Source organism: Odocoileus virginianus, chromosome 28, assembly GCF_023699985.2.
Source record: "Odocoileus virginianus isolate 20LAN1187 ecotype Illinois chromosome 28, Ovbor_1.2, whole genome shotgun sequence".
Taxonomy (NCBI): domain Eukaryota; kingdom Metazoa; phylum Chordata; class Mammalia; order Artiodactyla; family Cervidae; genus Odocoileus; species Odocoileus virginianus.
Window position 1 is genome coordinate 25337786 of NC_069701.1, and position 19611 is coordinate 25357396.

The following is a 19611-nucleotide window of genomic DNA, read 5'->3' on the forward strand; positions in this document are numbered from 1 at the left end:
GTAAAAATAGACAAGGTCTGAGAAGGGATCCCTCTTTCTCACTCTCCTCTGCCCTCATTTCCTTCCAAAGAAATGCTAAGCCCCCTAAGAGGCTGCATCTGCTTTGACAGAGCTCCTTGCTGCAGGTATTTTCCCAGCCGCCCCATAATGTATTTGTCCCAGATCCTTTTTCTTCAGGGCCTCGATCTCTGCAGTCAGATCAGAAGGGATTAACTCACTTGATTCTAAGTTGTGCAGAGGAGGTTTTCAAGGAAGGACAGGTCCAAAACTTTTCAAAGACATACACCCACCCCCGCCACAAGCTAGAAGCAGCTTCACACAGACAGGGAGCATCAGAGAAATGCATCTTCATGAGCTACTCTACATGAAAGCAGCATTCTCTTTTAATAGAAAATCATATCGACCAAATAAAACCTGTCAAAGCTACATCATTTAAAATATATACAATTTCAAACATAATATTACAACTTTAAGGAAAATAAAACATACTTTTCAATATGGTACAAAAACATGCATCTGAAAATCACTGCTTTAAGAGAGAGAAACACAGGTGAAATTCAGTTAGAAGGTTGACTTCTTGGCAGTCCTGGAGCTGGAATGAGACTTACGTCACAATCAGTTTAGTAATCTGTATCCATCCTTGTGGACTCTCTTGACAAAAACAAAACCCAGAAAGAAATGCCTTTTGTTTTTAAAGACCACTTCAAGAGGTTTAAAACATTGCCATTTCACTTACATTCTGTACAGCGCCCATCATCAGAGGATCAGTGCACAACCAAAAGAAGGGAAAAAAAGGAGCTAGAGAAATGATATAGCAGAAGGGGCAGTTTGATGCTAAAACAAAGACTCACAGAGTTCTCAGAGGAGAAGGGATGTGAAGAGGTCTGAAGGATTACAGGATCACTATCACGCTGAGAAAAGGTCAAATTTCCAGGGAAGGCGTGGTAGCAAGGGGGGTCACAAGGAGAAATGAGGGCTCCGGGGAGACCAGGTAATAAGCTCAGAGCTCTGCCCATGGGGGACAGCCTCTCTAGTTGTGGTGCTAGAGCATCAGAGGAATTCTGCGGTGGGGAGGACAGGGGGCTTACAGGAATGGGTTCCATCAGCAGAGTGAACCGCAATGGTTTTGGAAAGCAGTCTGGAAAAACAGGAGCTCAGATTACTGCTCCAGATAAGTTCAGATTCAGGCTCTGTGGCTCACCCGTGTGACCTGGGGACTTTATCATCTACTTAGTAGATGTGTCGTAACAGGAAGATTTGAGATAGTAGTAGCAAGCACCAGTCTGGTACATAACAGTTATTCCACAAATGTTAGAGCCATCGCCCATGCCGTCCTGTCCTCTGACTTCCTGGCAAATATTTTTAGGTAGGACTGTTTTGGGTAAATGTGCAGAGCATAAAAGTTCAGAACAACTCATAGTCAGAGAGCACTCATAACTCCTAAACATGAAGGCAATTATATATATATTTATATTTATATATCTCAATATATAAAAGCATTTTTTATAAATAAAAATACAATTAAAGGGATAACACTTAAAACAGCGTTACTAATAATATAAATAAAGCAGTCCACAATGAGATTGCCCTACAGGTAAAGTCATTTTTCTCTTCCTAGTGGACAAATCCCATATTCAAACTCAGTCTTTAAAAGCAGTTTATGACCTAAGGCTCACGCTAATACACCTCTGTTTCCTGAATCAAAATGACTGCTTACAAACACGTAGTCCCCAGTTTTCTAAAACTCCCTTTGTGAGTGTAGCCCTAGAACCTGACTGGCAGACACAGGGTATGTTTTCATATTCCGTGCGCTAGGACTTTGTCCTTTGCTGGCCACAGAAGTAAAGGATGCAGACAACTCCCTCTAAAGCTAACTGCATCTAGGCAACAATGAAGAATAAATCCAGTACGCTATAGGTGTGGATGTCTGAAACGGAGAACTTGACTCTGGAGCATCCGTGACACCTGACTATGAAATTGTATCCACTACATTCTACTCCAAGTAATCCTTGCATAGTGACCCAGCTCACATGGCACATTCCACTAACAGCTCTATTTCTAAAATATGTAGACATATGTAAGGGAATATGGATGCATTTACACAGAAAGTTGATTAATACAGTATTCTACTCCATTTCACTGCAATTGTTGGGAAACTGTAAAAATATTTTTATTTATGCTGGAATCGCTTGACTCTCCGTAAAGAGACTTGTTTTCTGTTTTGTTTTTTTCCCCAAAGGGATGCACAATCCAAAAAAGAGCAGTGATCCATGAAGCTTGAGTCAAGCTATCAAATACAGTCAGAGTGCTGTGTTGTTTTGTTTCAGATGTGGAGAAGAAAAGCCTTTCAACGGCAGCTGCAAATGCCCTTGTCACTCAGAGGCAGCAATAACTGTGATTTACGAGCTCTGCCAATCAAAGCTGTAGGTGCTGGTACAATGACGACATTCAGGAAAAACGCCAGGCAAACTTCAAACCTCCAGATTCTTTTCTAACACTCACATCTTTCAGGTACTGCCCAAGCTGGAACTTAGAAAATACAGATTTTTCAGGGGTGGGGCACCATGATACTTCCTATACTAATGGGAGAGCTTCGGCCAAGATGATCCACCTGGAACCTTCCCTTTCTTCTTAAAATATGGATCTTTCTCTTCTAGTCACCACTTGAAAGTCTTATTTTTCTCTTAGAAAGAGTCAAAAAGAGCCCCATGGTAACCATGTTATAAATAAATGTAATTTTAAATGATAACTGGATGAAGGCATTCTTTTTCTCTCTCGTCCTGGCTCCCTTTCTGCCTTCTGCAATAACCCAACCAGACCGCCTTACCCTCTGCCATGTCCACAACACTGTGATTACTGCCTAGATAACTGGACGTAACCTGTGCCCATATGCAGACAGCCTACAGGTCAACTATCACTTCCGTGGAAGGCACTCATCAAATTCGCAAGACATCTATTATAAACATCAGGTGTGACAACTGTGGTTGATTTCAAATGTTCTCAGACAGTCTGATAACACGATAGTGAAAGACACCTTTCCATCTGAAAATTCCCAATGGCCTGTGCAATTCCAACTGAGCTGAATCAGCCGACAGGTAGGATCCTTGCCGGAGGGGTTCTTACTATCGCTGAGGCTGTTGGACAACATGGTCTCAGGTGACTGAAACTGTGCCAGACTAGGTTGTTTAGTGATGAGGGAGAGGAAGGAAGAGGGAGGGAAACTTTTAAGGCATAAATAACATCATAGGGCACACATTTTAAGATACATTCATATGACATCACTACAACAAAAAATAAATAACGCTCTTTCTCTGAACTGAATTAATGTCCTTCACACAGTCCACCCTCAGGGAAGTTTCGCGCAGTTACTGGCTTGCAGTGGGAACACGACCGGGCGCTGCCGCATCCTCAGGTTTCCTGGGATTGCTGAAGGACGCCTGGAGGACTGTCTACAGGAGTGCCAGGAGGACACCATGGTGTCTTTTCAGTACAGTCCTTTGAGACAGGTGGCAAAATAAGAGGATTCCAACTTAAAATGTTGTTCTCAGCTTCTGAGGGCACACAGCTGTCTCCTGAAAAATAAAGGTTTGGAAGCATTATGAAATGAGAAAGGCTGATTTTTATCAAAGCAATCTAAAAACACTACCTTCAGCAATAAAGAAAGAACCATGAGCAAAATTAGAGCCCAGTTAAGTTTACGTTTGAATCTGAGGGAGGCAGAGGCTTAAAATAAAGTTGAGCTCTCACGAACAGTTACATGATTCATCTGACGGTTACAGAAAACCCCTTAAAAGCCCCAAAATAACCATGTTCAAGAACCACTACAACTCCAGAATCAACTCAGATGAGAAAAGAAGCCTAGGATCACAAAATGCATCCTTCGAGCAAGTCTATGGTTCAGGTACAAACTGAATCAAAGCCTATTTGGACTTATTTTCCAGAATGTAATAGAATGAACAATCAGAGATGAAGGACGTGTATCACAGAATTTCAGGGACTTCCCTGGCAATCCAGTGATTAAGGTTCCCTGCATTGGGAGTACGGGTTTGATCCCTGGCTGGGGAACTAAGATCCTACATGTCGTGCGGTGTGGCCAAAAAATTAAAAAACGCCAACAAAAGAACATCCCCAAGCACCCAAGAATTTTAAAGAATCCTTTACAGAGTCAACTTTTGTTGACATATCCAATACCCCCACCCAATAATCTAAGAAATATGAGTTGATCACAGAATGTTCTGAAAGCATCATCTCTCCTGATACAGTTCTTAGTTAACTGAAGACTACCTAGAAACTTGTGATTTATAATGTCTTGCTGTACCTCTGTGGAACTCTGCTGTATCTTCCACACAGTCAGAGTTGGTCGCATCTCTATTGTCTTGACAGCAAATCGGCTGAGCAGGTGTTGGTGTCATGTCCTCCGCGATGCCCTCCTCGGGTGACTGAACACAGTCGGGGACTGTGGAAGCCAGACACACAGGCATCTTCATGTGACTGAAGGGCTTCATTTCCAAACCCTCTTGAGGATAAGGTGCTATCACTGGGACCACAGGAAGGGGGCTGCTGCTGAAAGTGCTGCTGGCTTTGGTGAAACACCTACAAAGGGTAAACCAAAGGAGACAGAATTGTCTCTAGAGGGATCAATAACTAAAATTCACTTATTCTGAAATATTATTTGGTATTTTGTATTCACAGATTCTTAAGCAAGACTGGTGCTTAAAAATAACTAAATGATTCACTATGATTTGAATTATCAAGATCTCAAAAGTTATAGTTAAAGTGAAATACAAAGGAGAATGCATCAAAATGCAAACCAATGAATAACGGGACAGTACACAATGACTTATCACATGCATCCTTTGCCTCAGTCCACTGTTAGAAGTTGTCTTACATAATAAACTAGCTCCTGAATATAGCACACAGAAGGAAAAGGCCATTCATGCTGGAAGGAGTGAAACAGAAAAAGAGGAAAAGGACAGAAAGCTAAGAAACTTACAGCTACGTGAGAGAAATGACCTTATGAAAGCCAACAAAAATACAGTTTTGAAACCAGGTATGTTCCCTTTCACTCTAGGAAGAAATACTTCAAGAACTAGACATTCAAAATCCAAGTTTTGTTTATTTTTCAATTTTTTTTTTCTTTGCAGAATTAATGGCTAGAATATATTAGTACTAAACATTCACTTCAATTCTGCCCTGCTTTTATTTCCTGTCTTCATCCAAGATATGTGATTTCCTCTAATTTTTTCTTCCTGTTCTTCAGATTGGATAATCTCTATTGATCTTTTAGTTTATTGACTCTTTCTTCTGTTGTCTTCAATCTGATATTAAGCCAAAACAGTAAATTCTCCATTCCAGTTATTTATGCTTTTCAGCTTTGGAACTTCCATTTGATCTTTATAGGTTCTATTTCTAAGATGAAATTCCCCACGTGAAGGCACTCTGTGTAGTTCATTGAGCCCTTGAGCATATTTGTTACAGGGTCTGTTTCTATTGACAATTTTTTCCCCTTGAGTAAGTATCACTTTTTCCTATTTTTTACATGTATAGTAACTTTTTTTTTTTTTAAGCTGGATTTTTCCCTCTGATTTTCTGGTTATTCTGTTGACCTCAAACTCCATCTTTCAATACCTTCAGTTTGTGTTCTTGATCCAAGATTGAAGAATGTCCTCAGGCAAAAACCTATAGACAAATGTTACCCATTGTTCTTTCAAGGTTAGATTTATTCAGTTTCTGCCTGTTTCTAGTTAATATACAATACTTTCAGCTTGTCGAGATTCCATCATTATTACCCTGGATGATAAGCTATTCCATCATTAACAGAAACTGAAGACTGGAGACCCAGAAGTATTTACATATAAAATAAAAATATTCTTTATTTATAAAATTAGGAGTGAGAAAAGTGAAGACATTTCATGTGACTTTGGTCGGGAAGGTTAGGTAGGAAATACACAAGTATACTGGAGTTAAGCATATTAGGGAATAAAGATAAGAATTCTTTTGACTTCCAGCCATGGAAGTAGTATGTTTCTGGAACATAAAATCAGTAAAGGGAAGTCCCCACAACTGTTAACAGCATCTCTGTTGGTTCAAGTTATTAGAAATAACAAATGTTAAGCTTGAAGCCTTGGAACCTGAAAGAGAGGAAGATATCTGTCAGTAAACCAAATCCTTAATTTAAATAAGTTCAACTTAAATTTCAAAGAGAGAAATATATCTACTATACACTTAGTAGAATTCAGATACCAGTTATCTGGAATGAAAGCAAAGTATGTTTGTCAGGTATTCATCTGCACAGAAAATTATGACTACAGAATAATCTAATACGACTGTAATCCTAACTTTTAACACTATCAGAAAAAATATATAACTGATTCAAAGAAAATCTGCATTCCGATGCAAGTCTTAAGGCAATAAAAAGCAGAGGAAGCACTGGTATGGAAGAAAGTTTGCTGGAGTCAGAATCAAAGCACTGGGCTAGCAGACCAAGGCTCCAGGAGAGCAAGGCATTCCTCATGGGTCTGCTGGACGTTTCATTCAACTCTGAACTTAAAATTTTTTCTGGGATGCTGGGATGCCAACAAAGGTAAACACAGATCTCTTGACATCCATTTAAAAGTGTCCATGTTATCAGTCTCTTTTCATGAGTCCTTCCGCTGTCTCAATACCCAGAGAATCTGAAATCCCTCTTGAATGTATTCAATTCATAAGAAACTACAGATTCTAATCAGGGTACTCACCTGAAATGTGTGGCAAGGGCAAGGGGAACACTTTTTGTTTTTTTCTGGCCCTGCCATGTAGATTACAGGATCTTAGGTCCCTGACCAGGAAATGAACCCAGGGCCATAATAACAGTGCAAAGTGCTGAGTCCTACCCACTGGGTCACCCTGGAACTCCTTGAAAAATCTTTTTGCATTCAAATTACTTCTAGTGAGAATTTACTGACTATTATATATCTATATAAAAAAACATACTTAGAAGAACCCTTTATTCCAAAAGCATGTGACATGTGAATACCTTCTAAATGTCAGACACTGCGGTAGACACTGAAAATATAAAGGCAAATACAACAGGTTCCAGCTCCCAGTCTAGCAGAGGAGAGTAAGTAGACAAACGGTTACACTAGTGTAGTAAGTATAACATAAGAAGATATAAGACACGGGTAGCACTCAGCTTTGAGACGGGTTAGGGCTGTATGGCTGATGAGAGTAGGGTACCTTCTGCATTCCAACTAGAGACTAGTGTGTATCCTTCCATGCTCTTTCAGACTCAAGTGTCTTATAATTGAGCAAATTACATTAGATGACAATTAGAGAGTAAGAAAGATTCTGATTTCCAAAAACCAGAAATATCTCTGGTCAAGGGAATCTATATGACTACCATGATTTGTTGAAAATAATTCTTAAAAATTATGTTCCTGGCTTCTGGCTATGGCTGATTAGTTTATATCAGAACAACTCTCCTGCCAAGAGCAACTAAAAAAAAAAAAAAAAAAAGATGGAGACATTGGAGTTTAGATCTGTTGGAGTCATCAGACAGCTACCCAGCACTTAAGTGGCTGAGATTCCAGAAAGAAGGTAAATGTGAGTTTCAGCACCACTTGTCCTCACAAAGCATCTGCCCAGTTCAATGCAGGATGGGACACTGAGGCGTCAGGCAGGCAGGCAGCTGCGGAACTGAGAACTTCTGGCATTTCATGGGGCTGGGAAGACAGAAATTAAGAGTTCAGAGGCTGCCAAAGAGAAAAGGCCCAGTAAACAGCCCAGGCTTTTAACTGGGACCCTTGAAGAGTTACACTGTAAAAATAACGGTGAAGCAGGAAGAGACAAGGCTTTTAAAAAGACTTGAAACTCAGCATTAAATCAGCTCAGTCTCTAAGTGGGTTAAAATGATCTGCTCCTTGCCTAATTGCCTGCCAAAAGCAAACGCAAATCCTTTCTGGGGGAAGAAAACATCTTCCAGAGCCTCTAGGAGTTTTTATATGCAACGTCCAGAATTCCATAAAGAATTACCAGGCATTTCCGAAGACAGAAATGAAAGAAAAATAAGTGATGCTTATATTGAGTTAGGAGACAATGACTTTAAAAGAACTGGATGATTATATTCAAGAAAAAAGGTGACAAGACAGAGAATTTTAAATGAGACTGAGCATCTAATAATAATTATTATTTGGAATTTCTAAACTAAAAAGTAGAATAACCTAAATGAAGAACTCAGTTCATGGAGTTAAGTGGAAATTGAGCACAGATGACCAAAGGTTTACTGAACATGAAGTGTGTTCATTCTGAAGACACAAAAGTGTGGAAAATATAGAAAGAAAAGAGACATAAGGGGCATACAGAAAAGCTCATATATAGAATGAAATATTACTCAGCCATAAAAAGAAACAAAATAATGCCACTTGCAGCAACATAGATGGACACAGAGATTGTCATACTGAGTGAAATAAGTCGGAGAAAGACTGATATCATATGATATCACTTATATGTGGAATCTAAAAATTTAAAAATATGGGACCAATGAACTTATATGCAAATCGGAAACAGACTCACAGATGTAGAAAACAAGCTTTCGGTTACCAAAGGGGAAAGGGACAGGGAGGGATGAATTGGGAGTTTGGGCCTGACATATACACACTATTATATATAAAACAGAGAACTGATGAGGACCTACTGTATGGCACAGGGAACTCTACTCAGGACTCTGTAGTGACCTATAGGGGAAAAGAAACTGAAAAAGAGCAGATACATGTATATGTATAACTGATTCACTTTGCTGTACCCCTAAAACTAACACAACGTTGTAAATCAACTACACTCCAATAAAAATTATCCGAAAAAAAGAAAGGGGAGAACAGCAACAAAGATAATGTTGGGAACTGTGAATAAACATTGACTGCTAAAAAACCGAACCTGTATTGTCTTAAAAGATTTTAAATATTTATAGAATTAAACTATATGACAAAAATAACAAAGCACTGGAGAAGAAACTAGAGTTGAAACGACTCTAAAATATTTTGCTGTTTTAAGAAGTAATAAAAGTACTAATGCATGTTAGACTCCAATTAAGGTCATAATGTCCAGTGCCAAGCACATAGTAAATGGCATATCATAGGACTTCAAAAATGGTGAATGGATACATAATAAACATTGAACATCGAACTTTTTAAATAAGCTTTTCTATAAGCAAGTAAAATTATTATCAAAGAGCAACAACTAAACTAATTGGTCAAGATATCTTATAATAGATCACACCCAAAACTAAGACACATAGATTAAAAATGAGAATGAACCATATACTTACCTCTGAAGATTTTTGTACCGCAATAGAAGTTATCTCTGTCCTCGTTCATATTGGCTCTGTTGTTTAGCTTTCTTTCTATTTGTTGGCTTCAAAGTTATCTGACTTAAATGTCAGTCTTCTGGAGGATGGGCAATGCCTGTCCTCGGTGTCAGAGAAAGCTCTTAGATCAGTGAGACACAGGGCACAGTCAAGCACTTAATGAAACCCCCAATCATGATGTAAAACAAACAAAACGAGCTTCTGGCTTAATGTCCCATTTCTCTGCAGGAATCTGGAAGTAATACAAAGGTACCTGAAACCTGAAAGACAAAAAAAAAAAAGGATCAAGTCAGAAAGAGACATTTTCATTTAAAGAAGTAAAGTTAAGGTGTAGGAAAAAAATATACTTGCCAGAATTTGAAACACCAGGGCAGTTCCCTAAAAAACAAGATACTGTAAGTTAATAACTGGCTTTCACAGAGCTAACAGGAATGAAATTTCATAATGTTAACAAAAATAATGAAGACTCACCAGATTAGATGCCTTCAATTCTTCTGTTGTCTTCTTTCCCCTCCTTCGTTTCTTTTTTGTCCTGCTCATTTCTTTAATTTAAAGCAACAGATGAGATTTTTAAAGGACCTCTAAGGGCAGTCTAACAGTATGAGTGTAGAGCCCTTTTGCGAACATTTTATTTCACAGATGTTTGATCACAACACTGGCTACCAGCCTTAGAGCTGTTACAATATGGCAGGTGTGATTCTGATACTGCTTTCACTGATGAAAACAAGTGGCAAGGCTTCACATTTTCCAAGTGAATACACTAGTTTCTTTCATAGTGGAAAAAAAAAAATAAAGCACTATTGTGATAATGAAGGTGAATGACATGGATGGGACAGGACCAAAGGATGGTGAGGACAGAGGCTCCAGGGCCAATTACAGTGAATAGTATCTAGAGAGCTGATACTGTCATCTGGCTTTATGAGCTGGGGTTAACAAGTAAATACATACGTTTTAAAAGAAATTACAGATATTTAGCAGGAGAAAAGTGCAATTTCCTACTGGATATTCTTTGGCATCTATCTTTCAGGTAAGTGATATAGAAAACTACTGCAGTGCATACTTTTATTCCAAACTTTGAGTTTCAATTAACAGGGTGGTGGTGACAGTAAAATCATCATGTGCGTTAGACTAGTAAAGTGATGATTACCCAAATTTCAACCTGATAAACCAAACTGGTTTAAAATGTTCTAGTACAGTGAACCCTAACTCATAATTATTAGTAATTAACCACATAGAGCAGGGCCTCCAATCACCGTGTTCTAATGCCTGATAATCTGCAGTGGAGCTAATGTAACAGAAATAGAAATAAAGTGCACAATAAATGTCATGCACTTGAATCATCCTAAAACCATCTCCCCCCTGGGTCCATGGAAAAACTGTCTTCCACGGGGACCACTGATGTAGAAAACCAAATATAAGTAATTGAGTCACATTACTTCTAGTTCATTTTTGGATGTCTGCATGGGTCAGCATAAAAACGGCTTTAACCTGGGGGTTACATGGTAAGATATAAACACAGAGGACACAGTCTATAGAAAAGAAACATGATACCTGTTCTGAATGTAATTAAGTTTGTAACAAGTGAAACAATTCTTTTACTGATGCTTTAATTAAAATTTCTAAAGCAACCAGATAACTACAAAAATAGTACCTGTATATATGTAACAGACCCAAATCTACAGGTACTGAGAGAGAGAGAAAAGGGCAAATGTCTGCATATTTATGATATTATTAACATGCTCTTACAATGCACATCTCACAGTTTATATGATATAAATAGTTTATAACTTCTTATCTATCTTAGGCTTCTCAAATAATCTTTCAGTTGCAGTTATTATTGGCTTAAGGTGGAGTGATAGTTTTCAATGGGTTGTCTCTGGCTCAATGAAATGACTCTGCCTAACTTTGAAAGCACTGAGTTAACAGAACTCCATGCATCTTGCCACATACAAAGATTTGTGCTGCTTTGCAAGAATTCAGGTGGTCTGGGACCTGTTAGTTTATTACTAAGGTATCTTTCAGGAAACAGGAGAGGGCTGTCTGACCAAAGTAGAAGATAGGAGAATGACTATTACAGTGTCATAAAAAATAAAATATTCTTGAAGCAGCCATCTGAATAGATACACACTAAGAAATAAGAAACGGGAATAGTAGCGCAGCATCGTGTTTGGAGGAATACGTTGCATTAGTATTTGACTAATCCTATTTTGGACATTCCAGCAAAACTACATAGCACCTCTGAAATGTTTTGCAGAGAAGTATCCCATTTCTGATTACATAGTTGAATTTTTGTTAAGCATGATTATATACAGAATTTCTGTGATTAGATAATTGTATACATTTTGCCTTAAGTTTCCTCTTCTGATTATCCCTGGAGGGCAGGGACTAACTACCCACGAACCTCTTGGATGCGTGATACTTATTTTCATGAATGTGTTCCATGAATATCCTCTGAAACCGTCTCATCTTGGTGGTGGTTCGCTTTAACGTCCACCTCACCCTTGCTGTTTCTTCTTGCCACTGTGCCTGTCACTTTGCTGACCTGGCCCTTATCTTGAGGAGGTCATCAGTTACCCTGCAACAGAACCCTGATGACATTCCTCTAGGGCCATGGAGGTCCTCCGTTCTCACCATACACTCTTTGCTACAGGCTGCAGTGACCCCAGCCATGCAGCGGGCATCTCCTTTTGGGAATCAGTTTGTCTGTGGCTGTCACACAACAGGCACACATGTTGGTTTAGTCCCTCAGCCATCTCCGGCTTCACTGGTGGCTTGGACGGTAAAGAATCTGCCTGCAATGCAGGAGCTGCAGGTTTGATCCCTGAGTTGGGAAGATCCCCTAGAGAAGGAAATGGCAACCCACTCCAGTATTCTTGCCTGGAGAATTCCATGGACGGAGGAACCTGGTGGGCTATGGTCCACGGGACTGCAAAGAGTCAAACACGACTGAGCAACTAACACTCCCTTTAAATACATGTTGGGTGACTATAAATGACAGAACGCATGATTGAACGTGGCAAGCTCACACTCTCTCTCACACACACACAACCTTATAAATAAAAGACCAAAAGCATGCACTGTTCTAACCACATGACTCCTTGACAACAGGATCAGGGCTCCATATCAAAAGTAGAATGTAAGTAACTTCCCCAAAAAGGAAGGGACCAATCAATTAAAGAAATTAGACCCAGTTTTTAAAATATTTTTCTTAGAGAATCAGGGAGATTAACATAGATGAAAGAGAACCCAAATCTTGGGCTCTGTGTATTTCCTTCCTTTGGTTTTATGGCTAGTTTTGAAGTAGCTGAGTGGTCAGGGATAGGAGATGGGTTGAATCATAACCAATTAACCTGCCGGAGCAGAGTCTAATTGTCTTTAGATAAGCAGTTGTTTTCATATTTCACAAACCAATTGTGTAAACCAAACCCTCCACCTAAAAGATCTACTATTATAATGGAATGTTTTCATATTCATCTCTACACACTTATGTTTATCTGAGTTACCTGACTCAGTGGAAGGTTTCAAGTTGGTGAAGGAGTACCTTCAAACCCAACAATGCCCAGACTTTTAAGGTGATCATTACAGAAAAACCTGGAGGTCATTTATAATATCTACGTTTTCTAAAGCACTATTCCCAACAGTTTTATTTCGCCTCTTGACCACAAGCCATGTATAGCTCATACTTTTTTCCCCAGATGGATTATATACATTTTTCCAAGTTGATTTTTACTTGGCAACTTCCTGCCCATTTCCAATCTCTTTAGGACACTTAAAGTTAATTTTTGTTCCTTCCTGATGGGACCTCTCAGTTCATTCATCTGTGAATTTCATCAGTGTCCTCTCTTACAAATTATCAAGACTGATGGTAAACAGAGCAGATTTAATGTCAATCCCTTCCCATTAAACTAGCCAAGCAACTGACAAACCCCATTTAATGACATATCCAGAACTGCACTACTGTTTTCTGAATTGAGGAGAGAAGGGTAGAAAGCTATTGATTTATTTGATTAAAATCTGTTTAACTCTTGCAATGCACAAGGATTTCTCAACTGAGTCTTTCATATAGGGGGCTGGCTCCCCCAAAGCTACATTAAATATGTTTCTTTCCAGCTGTTTGTAGTGAGTCGTTACATGCAACTCTTAAACCTGAAAAGGTTCAAATGGACTGAACTGCAGAGAGGCAGGCAGTCCTCTACAAATGCTACAAAAACCCTGCTGCTGCTGCTAAGTCGCTTCAGTCGTGTCTGACTCTGTGTGACCCAACAGAAGGCAGCCCACCAGGCTCCCCCGTCCCTGAGATTCTCCAGGCAAGAACACTGGAGTGGGTTGCCATTTCCTTCTCCAATGCATGAAAATGAAAAGTGAAAGGGAAGTTGCTCAGTCGTGTCGGACTCTTAGCAACCCCATGGACTGCAGCCTACCAGTCTCCTCCATCCATGGGATTTTCCAGGCAAGAGTACTGGAGTGGGGTGCCACTGCCTTCTCCGACAAAAGCCCTAGAAGCAAATAAAACTCTAGATTGCTAGTGTGCACTCCCCTTTAGTTATTGTTTGGTCGCCACGCTGTGTCCAACTCTTTGTGACCCCATGGACTGCAACACACCAGGCTTCCCAGTCCTTCACTATCTCCCAGAGTTTGCTCAAATGCATATCTGTTGAGTCCACTCCCCTTTGACCTGTTCTCAAGTTTTCACATCAATATGTCAGTTTGGACAAGAAAGGCAAAGTTTTCTATTACGGAAATACAAAGATAATAAGAGGACCTTAAGGTTGGCAATGACTTGCTTTTTAAAAGGCCACTCCAAGAAATACATTCAAGTTTAAATCTAAAAAGGCAGGGAAAAAAAAAAAAAGCTAGGGCGGCAAGATACAGGGCAGGTAGATTCCAAGGGGAAAGGCCTTCGTCAATTCTTCACTCATCAGTAATCTGTAGAGTAAGAGACCTGCCCTGGGTCAAGGTGGGTTTGATGAGGCACCACTGGGGTTGAACGGGATGACTCCCAGGTGTGTGAGGGATGGACGGGCATAAGCGCATTCCTGCAGTGTTTCCTTATTCAGTGATTACATCCAATTACCTGGACACTATCCTTGACATCTTCCCCTCTGTGGGCCTGCTCAGTTACTCATATCTTTTACAAAAATTGTACCTTCTAAATCTCTCCAAACCACCTACCTCTCTCTGCATCTACTATAGCTATCTTAGTGCACTATTTCTCATCTGGATCACTGCCACAGCCATCCAATGGATCCCCTGTATCCTCCTTTGTGCCATCCAACAGAGTCTCCAAACTATCCTCCAGAGCGCTCTATCATGCTAGCTTTCGCTGACTCACTGTGGCTCCATATGGTCTTAATTCACTCATCTATCTCTGACCCTTTCCCTTACTACGTTCCTGCCACATTAGCCTTCTTTGATTCTGTAAGAATTCCAGCATTCTTTTTATAGCTTATAGTATCTATTACCAATGATTTTAAGATTTTTTTTTTGATGTGGATCAGTTTTAAAGTCTTTATTGAATTTGTTGCAATATTGCTTCTGTTTTATGTTTTGGTTTTTTTGGCCACGAGGCATGTGGGATCCTAGCTACCCAGCCAGGGATCAAACCCATGCCCCTTACTCCCTTAACCATTGGTTCACCAGGGCAGTCCCTTTTTATTTACTTATTTATTTATTTTTAGAAATATTTATTCATTTGACTGTGCTGGGTCTCAGTTGGGGCACATGGGATCTTTCAGTATGGCATGTGGGATCTAGTTCCCTGACCAGGGATTGAACTGGGCCCCCCTGCACTGGGAGTGCAGTCTTAACCACTGGACCACCAGGAAAGTCCCAGGATTTCAGTATTCTGCTTTAAAGGTTTTGCATAAACAGTACCTTGCCTTTGCCTGGAAAGCTTTAAACCTATCTCCATTCTCTTTGACCTAATTTTACAAATTCTTCACGTAAAGTGTCACTTGCTTAGTGAAGTCTTTCCTTTCTAATGCATTCTTCATATTGTCTTTAAAGCACCCAGTTTGAATTATTTATTCATTTTTACGATTTATTTATGCCATTTTGAAAAAAGATGTGTCTCCCCATCAAATTATAAGCTCAGTGAAGGCAAGGACAATGCCTGTTTTGTTCACAACTGTAGCCTTGGGACCTAGCTTGGCACCTGGTCCACAAAAGACTTTCAAAAAATATCTGTTGAGTGAATGATGAATGATTGAATCCTCTTTTAATTTTCGTTCTCCTGATTTTATCACACCCCTTGCCTCACCTCTTTGAAAATATATCAAGGCAGTAAGGAAAATACGAGGGGATTATGAAAAAGATGTCTAATTATTTCAAATACTTAAAATATAAAAGCCTTTAAAAATTAAATATATAAAAATAATCAATCAGCCAAGGTTACTGTCTCCATTAGTATTCCCACTTATTTTTATTTTTCTTTCAAACTTAGTTTTATTAGGCAATATGGAATTGGTGATATTCAAACTTTTATCCTACAAAAATAGCAATTTCTGTATACATGTGTGTATACATATACACATACTTATGCATTTCCAAATAAATGTCTTATTGATAAAACAAAAATCTGCACCCCCCACCAAATATTTTTAAAATGGTCAACTTTTACAGGCAGGTAGAGAACTTCAAAATGTCCAACCCATCTTTAAGTTCTATTACTTTGATACAAATGACTTGTAAATATAGAGATCATTGTCCCAATCTACTCCCTGAACCCAAGATAAGCATTTTCATCTGTCTCCTTGACTTAGATGTTTAACTGGCACTTGAAACTCTAAAAACATCCAACCAATATCATCACCTTCCCTCAATATATCATTTCATTAAGTTTCTTGTTTCTATGACTATCACCATGGTGACTACCAAGCCATTCACATTTGAAATTCTCTATTCATTTGAACCTTTTTCTAGATTCCTATCAGTGCATTCCAGTCAATGGCCAAGTCCCCCAAATTCTAACTCTAGAATCTAACTCAGCTCTCCCTTTCTAGACTCATTCCTTTCATGAAGCTAAGGCCTTCATTACACAAGTCGTCACACTGGTCTCCTCCCTCCAATCCTACCACCATTAACTAACCTAAACACATCTCTGCATAGCTGGCTCCCTTTCTCAAACATCTTCAAAAGAATCATGATGCCACTAAGCCCAGAGTGTCTCAACATTTAACCCATGTCCCCTGCTTTTTGATTAATGCAAAAATCTCATCTCTCTCCTACATTTTATATTACAGAAACAATAGGGGCTTTTTCTATTCCTTAAATATAAAACTATGAGATTCAATGTGCTTCTTCAAACTCCACTCACCATACTTCAAGCTCTGTCTGTGAATCCCTCTTATTAACTGTCAGCTCTCTGGAGGGAAGCCTCGTACGTGATGGACACTCAATAAAGTTGATTAAATGAACTACTAAACCCTGACAGTAAGGATGATCCATGATAGAAACTCAGTCTGGTTTTCCAGTTTTATGACCTGCTATGGGCTTCCCAGGTGGCTTAGTGGCGAAGAATCTGCCTGCTGATTCAGGAGACGCAGGGGTCGCAAAGAGTCGGACATGACTGAGCACAAGTACTGTACTTTATTGAGAGGTTGAATTTCAGCCCCTGATGTGGAGCATGCACTTAGTAGCTCAGTCGTGTCTGACTTTTTGTGACCCCGTGGACTGCAGCCCACCAGGCTCCTATGTCCATGGGGATTCTCCAGGCAAGAATACTGGAGTGGGTTGCCATACCCTCCTCCAGGGGATCTTCCCAACCCAGAGATCGAACCCAGGTCTCCTGCAATGTAGGGGGATTCTTTAGAGGCTCATAAAATGAGTTAGGGGTTCACGAGTAGTCTCTACTTGGCTACTCCAGCCAAATTATGCCAGCAGTTCTCAAAGCATGATCCTACAAACAGAGACATCAGCACCCCTGGAATGCACTAGAAAAGCAAATTCTCAGTCCCCACCTTAGATCTACTGAGCCAGAAACTGTAGAGATAGAGCTTCATAATTTGGTTTTTACAAGTGCTCCAAGCAATTCTAGAGCATGCTAAAGTTTGATAACCCCTGAACTAGACTATTTACCCTCAGGTAAGTGTCATCTTTCCTCCTTCCATGACTTGATTCCTTCTGCCTGGAAACTCCAGTGCCTGGCTAGTACTCAATAAATGTTCATTCTGCTTGAACAGCCAAAAACTCTAAAATGCCTCCTTGATAGCCCTCATATATCTGAACTGAAATTATGCCTCTTTTTGAGTACGTACTCTTTTCAGTTGGCATGAGGAAATGCAAGCTTATTCTTAGCAATAATGTCAATATTTTAGAAGTGTAAATTGTCTAAAATTGTGCATATTTGGGGGAATAAAGGATATATCATCTACTTCTCAGTATTCAAAGCTTATTACAAATTTTGCCATCTTGAGGAAATTGAGAGGAGATGCCTGTTTTCAATTATAATGTTAAAAAGAGTCAGAAACCTTTAGATTTAATGATTCCAATTTTGCAGAGTTGAAGATAGGTACTTATTGATGTTAATCTGCATCAAAATCACATAAGTGTTCCAAGAAGTCAGGTGAGCCACTTGGCTAACCTTGGAGCCCAGGCAGGAAACTGAAGGTTTGCCCTAAATAGGTAGACTCTGAGGTAGGAAGAATATTTGGGCCAGGGAGAAACTGAAGCTGGCTTTCTAAGGCTACAGAGAATTCATCTGTCTCCAGATAAAAGTAACACCACAAACATGAAATACAAGAGGTCGCTAACTTGAAAATCAATAGAAATATTGATTGTCTTAAAGGAGAAAACCATGTATAATAAAACCCCAAAGACCACACACACACACACACACACACACACAAGCTCACACAAACAAAAATGGCAGTGAACACAAGATGGCAGAAGTCATTCAAATTTTTTTAAGGAAATGGGATGTATTTCTGGTACTAGGATATGGTACCTCATTATAAAGATGATTAGCAGCAAATTACTAAAAGCTATAATCAGAGTACATTGTGAGCAATTTTACACTATCTAGGACAATTCACCATTTTTCAGATAAGGAACAGCCTCAGAGAGATTACATTAACTTTCCCAAGAGCATAGATTTAATCAGCAGCAAAGCCTATGTTGATTTCTTCTTAGACCTGAGGTCCTCTTGCTACATCATTCTAATGTCTGGGTTGAATCATATTTGCTGCTGGCCACAGAAGCCACAGAGGATGTGTTTTAATTAAATCCATCTGATTACTCACCGGGTGTATGAACTATCTTTACCAATTCTTTAGCATGTTCCTAACAAGCTGTGATAAAGCCTTTGACAAACTCAGGACAAAAATGTGGCTTTACTGTTACAAGCATCTTAAAATTTAGTTAAGGTGATACAGCATTTTAAAATATAACAAGCAAATCTTGGTACACAAAACGTGCAGAAGGCTGTTGCTAATACAGAAACCCTAAAATGGGTTAAGCAAATGATGAAAAAAAAATCTCTAGGAAGCTTCATTGCTTTTGTTCAGCAACTCTCAAAACACAAGATGAAACAATGTAATTTTAATTCAATGACTGATTGGATCCTTCTTTAAGTTCTGGCTTTGATAGCTCCCAGATGCAACTTTTAATTTCATAATTCATTTTTAAAATATGGGTCAAATCCCATTTCAATAATGAAATACCCAAACTCTAGTCCAATACTCCAGGTATTTTATGTACTAACTGTAATATGATTTCTAAATTGCAGAGTTTTAGAGCTGAGAAGGACTTTTGAGACCATGTAATCAAACACCATCATTATGTAAAAGAAAGAACTGAGATTTCCAACAGACATAACTTTAGTACAACAAAATATCTGATAATCCTTTAGGATTAATACATAAAAAAGCAGCATGAAAGCTTTCTGACTGTTTTGTCAAAAATTAAATGTACATATCACTCTACACATTCCATTTTGTTTGAAAAATTATGAGCACATAAAATTCTTAATTTAAAAAAAACAGAAATTAAAAGAAAGCAAGCTTGTGCTACTTAATTATCATAAGGTTTTAAGATTTTTTAAAAAAATTGAACAACCTGATAAGAAAATTTCAGTAATGTTACCATGAAAAAACATTACCATACACACAGGGTTTTTCCTTCCTAACATTCAAACAGGCTATCATCTACGATATAGAGTAGGAAATACCATACAGCATAGAAAAGAAAATTCTACTGAAAATAGAATAAGTGAAAAAAGATAAAATCTATCTAAAGAGAAGGGCACTGATTTAAAGGTTTCAAAAACATCAAAC

At 39.0% G+C, this 19611-nt stretch overlaps 1 protein-coding gene across 6 annotated transcripts in view; it reads right to left on the bottom strand.

Moving 5' to 3' along the window:
• Positions 1–341: 341 nt before the first annotated feature.
• The window catches only part of CDON (cell adhesion associated, oncogene regulated), a 97108-nt gene continuing 77838 nt past the window's right edge, over positions 342–19611 (bottom strand). For 3 of the 6 annotated variants that reach the window (XM_070457368.1, XM_070457366.1, XM_070457367.1), the window contains 2 exons: positions 4319–4593; positions 342–3572 (listed from right to left, as the gene is read on the bottom strand). In XM_070457368.1, the coding sequence (XP_070313469.1) occupies positions 3409–3572; positions 4319–4593 (439 nt within the window). In that variant the 3' untranslated portion in view covers positions 342–3408. Of the gene's footprint in view, positions 3573–4318; positions 4594–5847; positions 8729–9301; positions 9601–9691; positions 9883–19611 lie in introns of those variants that run through there. The other 3 variants (XR_011484347.1, XR_011484346.1, XR_011484345.1) reach the window with 3 other exon arrangements.